General features: G+C 47.0%; 1 protein-coding gene across 3 annotated transcripts in view; it reads left to right on the top strand.

Moving 5' to 3' along the window:
- The first annotated feature begins 547 nt into the window (after positions 1-547).
- Positions 548-11,675, top strand: part of GLS (glutaminase) — a 49,480-nt gene continuing 38,352 nt past the window's right edge. Inside the window, exons 1-4 of one of the 3 annotated variants that reach the window (XM_015867643.2) lie at positions 561-912; positions 4,643-4,720; positions 6,802-6,898; positions 7,343-7,464. In XM_015867643.2, coding sequence (XP_015723129.1) covers positions 593-912; positions 4,643-4,720; positions 6,802-6,898; positions 7,343-7,464 — 617 coding nt within the window. In that variant the 5' untranslated portion in view covers positions 561-592. Of the gene's footprint in view, positions 913-4,642; positions 4,721-6,801; positions 6,899-7,342; positions 7,465-11,675 lie in introns of all 3 variants that reach the window. The other 2 variants (XM_015867641.2, XM_015867642.1) reach the window with 2 other exon arrangements.

The following is an 11,675-nucleotide window of genomic DNA, read 5'->3' as shown; positions in this document are numbered from 1 at the left end:
TTGTGGCTTGAGGGATGAGGCCGAGCACAGGTTCCACCCGTGCTGTGATGCCGATGCCGTGCCGGGTGTTCGGCCTTATTACGGTGCTGTGTTCCCCCCTCACTCCGTGTCTCCCATCCTTTGTCTCCCGTCAGACGAAGCGCTGGTTACAATGGCCGTCTCCATGTTAGCCCAGCTCTCCAGCGAGGCTCAGCCCGGGCCTCAGGGACCCCCGGGCGCTCCCGGCGCCGCCCCGCAGGTGCCGGCCCTTCCCCTCGCCCCTTCCCCTCTGCGGGGGCGGCGGTCCGTCAAACTTTCTCCCTCAGAAAATGGAGGCGGCGAGCGGAGGGACGGGCTGGGCTGGGCCGAGCTCGGGGCGGTCCCGTCCCCGCCACGCTCGTCGCTCAGGCCGCTCCCCTCGGCACCGCGCCGCGTCCTCCCCGCCTCCCTCCGCGTCCCGCGCCGGGAGTGGCGTCCCGCCCAGCCAATCAGCGCGCCGCCTGCCTGACAGTTAGGCCGCGGCGGCCAATCGGCGTGCAGGGGGGGCGGGCGCAGCGGGCCTCGAGCGTCGCGGCGGGCCGGCGGCCGTGCAGTGTGCGGAGGGAGGCGCAGCATGATGCGGCTGTGGCGCGCGGCGCTGCTGCGGGAGCTGCTGCTGCTCGGCCCGCACGGAGCGAACGGGGCTGCGGGGACCGGGCCCGGCTCGTGCTCCAGGCGCCTCCCGCCGCAGCTCGCCGCACTCAGTGCCGGCCCCAGCGCCAACCGCCGCGCTCCGGGCCCGGTGCGGGCTCTGTGCACCCGCTCCGAGGGCGCCTTGGAGGAGCCGGGGAAGGGCGCCCAGCAACCGGCGGCCCCCGGCGAACCCACAGATGGCGGCCGCAACAACAACCACGGCGGCAGCAAGGAGCTGCACGGAGGCGGCGGGGGGGAGAAGTGAGTGCGGGCGGGGCCGCGGCGGCGCCATGTGGAGCCCGCGGCCTGTTCACACACGGGCGGGAGGGGCGGGCGGGGCCCGGCAGGTGCGGGCGGGGAGCGGCACCACGGGCACGGAACGGCCGGCTACGGGTGCTGCCGCTGGAGGTGGCGGGGCCGCGCGGGTTTGACTTGTTTATTTATTTGTGCGGTTATTTCTTTATTTTATCGGTGGAATTAGAAGCTGTGTCATCTCACGGTAGTGATGGAACGCGTCTATCTGCGGGGGTGGCGGTGTTGCGAGCTGAGCTCTCTGCGAGGCCCTCCCTCATCCGACGGCTTGAGGCGGCCCCGCAGCGCTGTGGGTGCCTCCGGCTCTTCCCAGCTGGTTGTTGGCCTCAGGCAGCGATCTGCTCATCCCCCACACCCGTCTGCGTTGGCTTCTTGAAGGCGGGCCGAGCTCAGCGTGCTGAGCCTTTCCTAGGCTGGGCAGATAACTGCAGGCCTCAGGGAGATGCTTTTCCTTCAAGCGTGCTTGGGAAGTGCCCCTTCCCGTCTCCTAGGTGGCCCGTGCATCTTCTCAGTGCTACCTCTGGGGTGGCCTCGTTAAAAGCTAATGCCAGGCTCCTTTCCCCAGCTTTGTTATGCCTGTTATCTAGATGAAGAGAAGGCTGAGAAGAAGTGAGATGAGGAAGGAGCGCCTTGCTTTAACACGCAGCCAAGCCTGCGTTACTCTCATGCTAAGAGGAAGTCAGAAGAGATTCCACGAGGTCAGGCAGGAACTGCAGCTCTTGGCTTGTGTGTAGCTGTCCTTTGGAGAGGGGTTTTGGTGTGAACTTAGACTCCTTCGGCCTGTGGGCAGGGGGAGAACCTCCCTTGGTCTTTTCCCTCTCGTTCCACCAAATGTCCGAGTTGCTGGGCTTGGGCCAAACCTTTTGTGCATCGAGATATGGGCTGCTTGTGAAGGCATTGCTTCTAATTTCAGCTAGCAGGCTCCTTAATCGTGCATGTGGATTGGATTAGGGAACTATATAGGACCTAATACATATAGGTATATTATTGTAGTTATCTTTCATCATTTCACCTCCTGTGTGCATGAGCTGTAAGTGCAGTGTTTTGAAACAAAAACCATTTCTGGCTGTGCCTGTAGTAGGCGTGGCCTGAAGCCTTACATCCACTTTCAATGAGAAACACAGGCATAACCATTGAAAATATACAGAAGGAAAGCCCCAGCATGGCAGCTGTGCTGGTTGCAAAGGTGGTTTTTCATAGGCTGAGCCTGTAGAGCAGCTTCTGCTGCCCAGCATCAGTTATGGGAGATGTGGAATTTCTGACACGTGGGGAGGCTGTAGTCACAAACCAGTTACACAGTTCTCATCTTTTTGGCCTTTGACGAAAGTATGTGAAAGTCAAATAGTTGTGCTTGGAGTGTTCCCGCACAGTGAGCAAAGAACCATGAAACCTACAGCATGTAGGTATCAACAAGTAAAAAGCTGGAAACTGCTTCTTTGCAATTCAGGTTGGGCAGGAATTCCTGGTGGCTCATTGGCCACACTCATTCTATTTCTATTGTGGGACTGCAAATATTTTACTGGAGCATTTGTACGTGGTACCTTACACGTGGGATTCTTTGCTGTGTTAAGATAGTGCAGGGTGCAGAAGAAGAGTGTTTCAGCAGACAGGTTTCTGGGCTAACAGCTGGCCTGGGTGAGTGCAGGCTGCGCTCTGCTGCCTGCAGTGCAGTGCTGTCCATTAGTGCAAGGGTCCATTAGTGCAAGGGTCCATTAGTGCAAGGGTCCATTAGTGCAAGGGTCCATTAGTGCAAGGGTTGCCGTGCTGAGCTGGTGGGTAGAGGGGGTCCCTCTGGAGGGCAGGAGTCCTATTGCTCTGCAGGCTCACCTGGGACTTAGTACATGTTGGAAAGAAGAAGTGTCTGAGGTTAAGCTGAGAAAGCAGCCATAGATGAGTAATTCTGATGACTGAAGCTTGTGGATTAGAAGGTAATCATTGCTTCGTGCTTAAGTATTTAAAATACAATATCCAAGTGCAGTCCTGAATGATCCTGATACGATCTTGTGTAACATGAGTTAGTGTCTACTTCTGCTTTCAGTCTAACTGTGTTTTCCTTCTTTCATTTTATACTGGACAGTAATAGGATCACATACAGTTCACCTTAGTGTAAGCTACTTGTGAATTATGTGGACGTGTAGTAAAGTGAGGGGGAGGAGCAAGGCAGTGAACTTCCAAGCATAGCTGACTTACAGCAGTGCTGGTATAAGCATATAGAATCCAGCAAAGAGGAGCAGAAGGGTTGTCATTGTTGTCATGTTTTTCCCTTAGAATCACAAGAGAGTGCCAGTGCTCCCTTTCAAGGCCAAGGGGGAATTCTGGAGGTAACTTTCTGTATTTGTTTTGCTTTCACACTCAGGCTGGATTCCAGTGGAACTCTATCAGTTAATCAGGCAGGGATTCATCTCACTGTGCTCAGCTGTGCAGGTGCATCAAACTGTTGGGAGTTTTCATTCATCCCAAACTTCTCAGAGTAAGATTTTGAAGCAGCAGTTCTTGGTTTCACTGGGATCTCTTTGACATCTACTCAGACGTGGCCATCTTTGGCCTGAATGTTATCAACGTATGGCTTTCTCTGGGTCTTCTGAGCTCTTGGGTGAATGGTGGTGGACTCAGTGTCTGACTGGGCAGCAGCTACTACTTGGTGTGACAACTTCTGCAGGCTTCATATTGAGCTACAGACAACAGCCCTGGCAGCTTTCACTTGTGTCTTCTGGTTAGTGATGTGTGATCCATGAGTAGCCTTAACATGACTTCATACCAGTTTTTGTTCTGTACATCCCAATCTGTATTATGCTGGTTATGCCAGGAGATAGGAGTGTTTCTCTAGGAGAAGGACTCCTTGCTTTTTGTTGCTCTCCCTGTGTGAAATGAGTTGGTAACCGCTGTCCAGCTGTTTGAAGGCACCGTCTGAGAAGTCAGCCACCAGATTTGATATTGAACTTCTTGGTAGAAGTGCCGCTCTGCTACACAGGAGGCTCGAATCCCGGGGGTTGGACTCAATGATCTCTAAGGTCCCTTCCAAACCGCACGAGGCTGTGATACTGTGAATCATATTTCATCTGCTATTAGAAGAAAATCCCCCGCAGTCTGGAATAAGCACTGTACTGATGTAGAAGGAAAAACTGGGGGAGGAGTAGGGACTGTGAAGGCCTTGTTTTTGGAATTCATGCCTTCTTTTTTATCAGGCCGTTATTGACATAATGGAATAAAGTGGAATTTCCACTGTAGTCTGGCTGTTCCCTTGATGTGAAAAACGTGGCTCTTTCCAACCCGCGCTGAACGACGCTATCTCGCTAAGTGTGCTCATGGTGCCAAAATACAGCTTTTAGGTAAAGCAAACACGGGTTACTGACATCAGTGACCCGACAGACTGCAGAGCAAGCCTTTCTACCCCTGTTTAACCGATAGACTTTATCAAAAGATGGACTGTTTGACACAGAGCTATTTGCTGTAAATATACCTAGCGCTGTCTTCTTTGCTTTGGCAGTCCGTGCGGAGCCGCTGTTAAATTGAGCTGACTGACCCAATATTGAACAGCAGCAGATGTGAGAGATATGGAAACTATTTTGCTTTGCGCTGTGGAAGCTGCATCTCTTTTCAACCGATGGGGGAAAAAAAAGCAGATAAAAATCCCGGTAATGCGTCTAAAGCTTTTGTCTGTTTTTCTGCCATCTTCCAGAGAGGAGTTCCGTGTTTGGAGTAATCCTGAGTCCAAGTGGAACAGGGAGGTTTCCTCTCCCAGAGCTCCGTCAGGCCGGTAACAAGTCTTGCTGCGTAGATGTTCTGTAAAACATCAAGTAGTTCTCAGCACTGAGCTGTGTTAAATGCTCTGTGTGCGTGTGGGCGAAGCGCAGGGCCATAGAGTGGCTCTGTAACCCTGCATGGCTCTCAAACAAGTAGATAGCTGCTGAGCTGCAGTGCTGCTGCAGGAGGAGAGTTTGATCTGCATGTGGGTTGGTTTGGTTTTGCCAGCTTGCTCTGGGCGTCCCGCTGTCCATAGATGAGCAGTGCAGTGTTGCTACGTGGAAGACGTGAATTTTTGTGAGGAAAAAGGGTGTTTGCTTGAGGTAGCTGTTAGTGCCTGCCTGGGTTGAGCTGCCAGGCTGGCTGTGCATTAGTCAGCCAGCAGTGCTTTTAAAAAAATCCAGGCTGGAACACAACGAGAGTTCTGTGGGCTTACAAAGATGTCTTCTGTTCGGAGGATGGAAGCACAGCGTATTACACTGGAAAATGAGAAGTGAGGTTTTTACTGCTGCTTCTAACTGCTGCTTAGGAGGAAAGGGGGGGCGAGCAAAACCGAAGGGCTGCAGCATGTTTAAGAGGGTGTATGGAGATAATCAGGTTTTTATTAAAAATAATGAATCATGAGTGTGACCTGTTGTTGAACTGCAGCGAGCGAGTGCTGGGAGGAGAGGGAGGTGTTGCACCCATCTGCAGGGCTGTGTTGGCCACCCGCATTCTGCGCTCCATTGCAGGGCTGATTTGTGCAGCTCCCAGCCCTGCAGGCAGCATCACTGTGCTGCGAGGGGCTGCTGATCTCAGGAAGCTTCTCCCAAGCAGGAGTTATACTTCTTGTGTATGTACAGCTATAGGAACAGACAAAATGCCTCAGGGCGGTCTGCTTTTAGGTACTAAGTTTCAAGCAACAATGTGCGTGTATTATAGCGTAGTAACAATGTTATTTGATTACAGGATTGAGCTTTAACATTAACATGTGGTTAACATATTGTGAGACTGCGTACTCTGCATTTCCCCTTTTCCTTTATTGGGAAGCATCAACACGCTACACTGGCCGTGTTGAAACTGACGTCAACACTTAAGGGTACTAAAAGGAAAGATGTGGAGCCCTTGGCTGCCGTTGCCTGTAGCCCTTTGGGAGCACATGGTTCCTAGAGCAGCCTTTCAGCTGTATGTTGCAGAGCAGGGCCCAATGGAAGCCAGGGGATTGATTCAGCCCTGTGTTTTGACCTGCTGCAGGGCTGCCGTGCGGTGTCACAGATAGGAGAAACTGTGAGCTGGAGGCAGCTCTGTGTTACAACATGCTTTTCTGGGAGCAATCCGATAGCTTTCCTTTGTGCCTCGCTTAAAATGGAGAGTTAAGTTAGGAACCAGTGCAGATGTAGAAGTACACCTGGTAGTTAACACGAGGGAGAATAGGAGGGCTGCTGTGTGGTATTGATAAACATACTGACTGTTGCAAGGTTTATCTGTACTGCATGGAACTTACACTGTCTGCGTTGCTGCTTCTGGTGCGTGAGATAGTTCCTGTCAGTGAATTATGCTGCAGATGGCTTCACTTGCTTTCACTGCAACTGATGTGGCCTACATAAGCTTCCAGAAGGACGGGGCACTCCCGGGAGTTCCTAAAAATAGGATTATTTTGAAGAAAATAATACGTATGCATCACCTCTTGTGTGTGTAATTCTTACATCAGTCTGCTCTTTGAGCTTTGTTACAAGGCATGCGGGTCTTGGAGTCTGAGGCATTTTTCTATGCAAGTAGCACTTCTGTCCTCTGTAGCATCAAGCAGAGGGAAATGCAATGTATCTGCCTCAGAGAATGTCTAAATACAATCTTCAGAAGGAATTTGTCTGTATAAAGTTGTGTGTTAGAATGTTTCTAAAAGCATTGGATATATGTCTCTGGTGTTACAGTTTTTCCTACCATAATCAAAGTAATCGAGTTAAACCTTTAGAATTGATACAGAAAAGATCTTCGGAATGAGTAGCAGTAGTTACATCTGTCATTAAATGTGTTTCCTTGTGAGTAATGAAACTGTATAAACAGAAATACTCGCTGAACTGATACCTGCATGTGTGTGTTGTGCTTTGTTTTTAGTAAAGTGAAGCAAGGTCTCCTTCCTAGCTTGGAAGATCTGCTCTTCTACACTATTGCGGAAGGACAAGAGAAAATACCGGTGCATAAATTCATCACGGTGAGTTTGTTGTTCCTGGGTGCTTTGTGAGAACTAACTGCTACAGAGTGGGTTTTTTTCTGGATGCAAGAATACCAGTGAAGGTATTGATGTTATAAATGGGTTGCTGTAATGAGGAATGTAACTTTTCCCCTTCCCCAATGCTGTTTATGTAATTGAATGAGAGTTCTTGTGCTGTCATTCGTTTCTTTGCTGCACGAGAGAAAATGCTTCAAAGCTTCTGTGTCTGGCACAGCTCAGTGGTGTCTGCGCTTAGAGAAAATGCGTTTGGACCACTGTGGATTTTGACCCAAACCATAGCAGCCCTTTAATGTCTATCTTGATCATCTTGTTGTCAGTGCCCCCGTGGCAAATAGTTTTTACATGAATTAACCACACCGATCAGCGGAGATCTTTGTAATAGCATATGTTTTCATTTTAGTAATTAATGTCTTCTTGTGGTAGGCACTCAAATCTACAGGATTACGTACGTCGGATCCCAGGTTGAAAGAGTGCATGGATATGTTAAGGCTGACCCTGCAAACAACTTCCGATGGTGTGATGCTGGACAAAGACCTCTTTAAGAAGTAAGCTTTGTAGTCACTGTTACTGTACAGATCTGAATGAATGTTCTGTGCGTGTTACTGGCATCTGTCTTGAGAGAGACCAACAGTACGTAGTTGTTTAGTAGGAAGGAGTCTGAGGCAGATGTTTTAATACTCATCAGTGCTTCATGTGTCAGCGTTACCTGTGTGCGTATCTGTCCCCACCCTGCATCTCTTACTCAGATGCCAAACAAATGGATGCAATGTGGGTTATTTTCAATGAGTATGTAAATCTTCTGTCTCTTCGCTTTTAATCTGAAGTCAAGGGAGCCGCTTCTGTGTAGTTCAGAGCATTTTGGTACTGTTATCAGAGATAATTCTTTGTGAATATATGAGAAATAGCGAAGCTGAACTTCACTCTGCTGTACAGGAATTAGAGCTGTAGACACTGCTTTGATCTCTTTTGGAGAAGATTTATGTGCCTTATTTTAGTGATAGTTTAAGAGAAGTCTGGGGTGGTTTAGCTGAACAATATAAGCACTGTTCAGCTTGTCTTCGGTTCCTTCCGGGCGCACTCCTTCACTGCCCTGTTAATGGCTTTTGTGTGCCAACAGATTGTGACTTTAGTTGCTCTTAAATCTTGAAGTGGAGTTCGTAGTCTATTTTTGAGTCCATTTTTCTTCCATTTGCATTATGCCGTACCTAAAAGTTTCTCCTTTCAATAAGAGCTTACTTATGATACTTACAATGATACACTTCTGTTCTGTGCAAGCATTTTTTTTTTAAAAGTATTTGAGTTATTGATGTATTGTGTTCCTTCTTTTGTTAGTTTGTTGTGTGTGTATAGGTATCAATATAACTATGTGGGTATATATTCATACACATATAGGTAATTGAGAAGAACTAGCACTCCTCGTACACATGTGCATCAAGGAGATATTGTGGTGAATGGTGATAGCATCAACTTGTCTGAATCAATTAAGCCCTGTCTGAATTATCTGTGAAGTATTTTGGGCTGTGTGTCTGTGCTATCTTATCATTGTAGCACAAGTTTTAACATATTTTTACTGGTATTATTGGATTGCAGTTTGACTTAAGTTGTCTTATTTTGAAGGCTTCTGGCTTTTGGAGTTCTCCATCTTAGACAAAAATGTGGAGGAAATTGCCATGTTACAGTCAGAACGATTCCAGTTTTGTCTTCCATCCCCAGAGGTTTTGGAAATGTAGTCTGGATGCTGCCCCAGTTCCAGCCGTAAGGCTTCATAAATATCTTGACGCAGGTGTTCATGATGCATCAATGGAACATAACAGTTTTTCTTTGCATGCTGAAAATGGTCCAGCATTCCAGTTAGCTGGTGGTATGCTTTGTTTTTTGGTACCCTAACTAGGGTACTACTATAAAAAGAGCCTAGATAAAACTGAAGCTGCTTGACAAATTAGCTAGTGGTACGTTGATCAATATGCATGGCAAATAGGGGGAAGGCAGAATGGACTTGTTTTGAGAAGGGTGCAGACTTAAGTGTAATGGTAACTGTTATGTAACAGTTATGGGTTGAAACTTGATTCTTCTCCATATTAACTTGGATTTTTAGACTTATTCTTTGTCACAAGGTACCACTTGTCCTGTTTTGTTGACCTGGAATTGTGGTCTTGCTGGCCAAATCTCCTCTGATCTGCTGGTGGGAAGCAGCAATCTGGGTCTGTTCCGCTCTAAGCATCTGTTACTGGATCTCAAACAGGCTTATCTATTTCCTGTGGAACAGCTGTGCTGCTCTCTAAATCTGGGCAGCAAATCCTGGGCAAAACTTTAATATCTGATATACTTAACCCAGGTATTATTAAATGCTTTCATCCTATTTGTTTGAGGAAATAAAAAGCTATTAATAGAAACTGAAGAGGATTTTTGCTATATTACTTTAAATACCTTTTTTTTTTTTCCTGAAGAAGTTGCATTTATGTGTTTTTGTAGTGTCTAAATATATTGAACGCTTCATAGATCTAGTCTTCCTGGTTGAAACTGGAGCTTCTTGTAGTGCTTATACTACACCTTTTGAATCCGGAAGGTTTGCTAAGATCCCTTTCTATTGTATAGCTAGCCTGGCTATTCCTCAAAATGCACGAGCTCAGAGTATCTTGTTTTAGCAGGTAGCTACTTTGTTTGGGAAAGCAATAACTGGCAGTGGGAGCCAGAACTTTAAAGAGAAGGTATAAATGCTTTAAGTTACATGATAAATCAAATATAATGATCAAAATTTCATGTTACAGACCTATCTATCTATATTTTTAAGTTAAGTTAAAACTCAAGCCATGGCTTCCAGATTATACAGGTCGTAAGACTTGAATCCCAGTCTTCTGTTAGAGCACTGTGTGGAACGCAGGGAGCTGAAGGGCACTGGCTTGAGGTGAGACGTGTCTCCTAAGCTTGCCAGTTTTGTCCTTAGCAGGGATGAAGTAAACAAGTCAGTCACAAACCTGTTTTGGAAAACAGTTGTGATGATTTCTTAGTTGTCACTAAAATATTCACGAGAGAGAGTGATGTGTGGGTATCTATTCTCTTTGCTCATCCGTCTTTCTGATGGGAGTTCATTGAACTTAATCCCATTTACCCTTGAGTTAAAATTGCTCATTGAAGTGCAATACCAGTGCGTTCCTCTGATGCAAACACATCACCTGCCAGTAACAGACAGAGCTGCAGGCTATTCAGAGTCCTTGCTAAGCACACTTCCGTCTTTTCTACCTTGATTGATTTTGACCTCTTGCTCATGTGAACAGCAGTGTGATAATACTGCAACCCAACTGCGTTGTTAGGTTGATATTAATAAGTTAGAGAAAACAGAGATTTGAGATGGGAAGGTAGCATCCCTACCTGAAATACTATTTATGCATGCAGTACGTAATCAAGTCTATTTTGTTCTGGAAAGTTTTCATAGTGCTCCATTTCTTTCGAGCCTTAGCCTTTCTTTGAAGTGTAATGTGGAACATAACCCTTCTACAGACTCTGCTGGGGAGGAGCTGTCAGCTGTGAAATATTAGAGGCTGGCAAGATGAATGTCCTCTATTGATTGCAAGTATCACTGCTGCGTAACTGGGGCTCACTAAGACTTCTGCTGTGTTGTCTGCGCAGTAGTTTTTTGCAATGCTTGGCTACATTAACTGAACCCCTGTATTTAGTGCCTGAAATCATACAATTTACCTGGATGGAAGGGGACACTGACCTTGGCAGTTGCAGAAATGCAGTGAGGTCCTGGAGCAGCTTGGTGATTTCTGCAGTCAGTTTCTAGCTGAAAGCAATTGAATTATTTAAGTGAGACTCGATGTAAATTGTAAAGTGTAAAACGCCCTTTGTGTTGCTTCTGCAATGTCATGTGATATCAAGGTAGTGTTTTTCAGTGCATGCTGCCTTCCTATTGTCACGTTGCTCACACTCGGACTTCTTGGGCTGTTTTAATAGGTTTAGATGAACTTCATTTTTTTTCTAATGAGAATACTCAATGCTGTCTAGGTGATACAGATGATGTGCCGAAGTGCATCTGAAAGTTCAACCTAATGTGTGAATATATTCTTCCTTCTGCGCACGTGGCTGCCGTAATTGTTCTTAATTACTTCTGAAAAGGGGTTGAACCACCTGCAGGAAAACTGCCGGGAACCAAAATGGGCAGGGTTTTGGCAGGCTGTGTTAAAAGGGAGTGTATGAGCACAACAAATCACAACAAAACCATCTGGAGCTGCTGTTTTAATGTGGACTAACAGTTAATTGCAGGCGGAGCGATTCTCAGATTGCCAGCTTGGGTGCAAATAACTTCTCTGCTGTTTCTCTTCCTCTGTCGGAGGGAAGGGCAGGGCAGTGTTTGGGATGGCTGTCAGTTGAATTTGCAGTCAAGTCTTTGAAACACAATGGAGTCCAAACTGAAAGTGAAGCTTCTGAAAAGGGAAGGGGGGTGCCAAAGGAGGATAATTCTATCTGCTCAGTCATCTGCCTGCAACTTTATTCTGACCTGGTGCTGACTTCTAACCATGGGATTATTGAAGTAGCGTTTGGTGTGATTTAATCTTTAATTGTTATGAATAATTCCTAATTTGAAGAATTAAGTTCTCCTTCCTAGTGGAGGCCTACCTGGTCTTGAGTCCTCATCTGTGTTAAGTAACATCCCACTTCTGCTTTTATTAACACTGCGTGAAGGTGCGGTAGGAATGTTAACAGATGTGTTAATTTGGTGTTAAGCCTGCCTTTCTCTTTCTTGCACTGGGATGGG

This window comes from Coturnix japonica, chromosome 7, assembly GCF_001577835.2.
Source record: "Coturnix japonica isolate 7356 chromosome 7, Coturnix japonica 2.1, whole genome shotgun sequence".
NCBI classification, from domain to species: domain Eukaryota; kingdom Metazoa; phylum Chordata; class Aves; order Galliformes; family Phasianidae; genus Coturnix; species Coturnix japonica.
The sequence above is the reverse complement of the archived record's forward strand: the minus strand, read 5'-3'. Positions and strand labels throughout refer to the sequence as shown.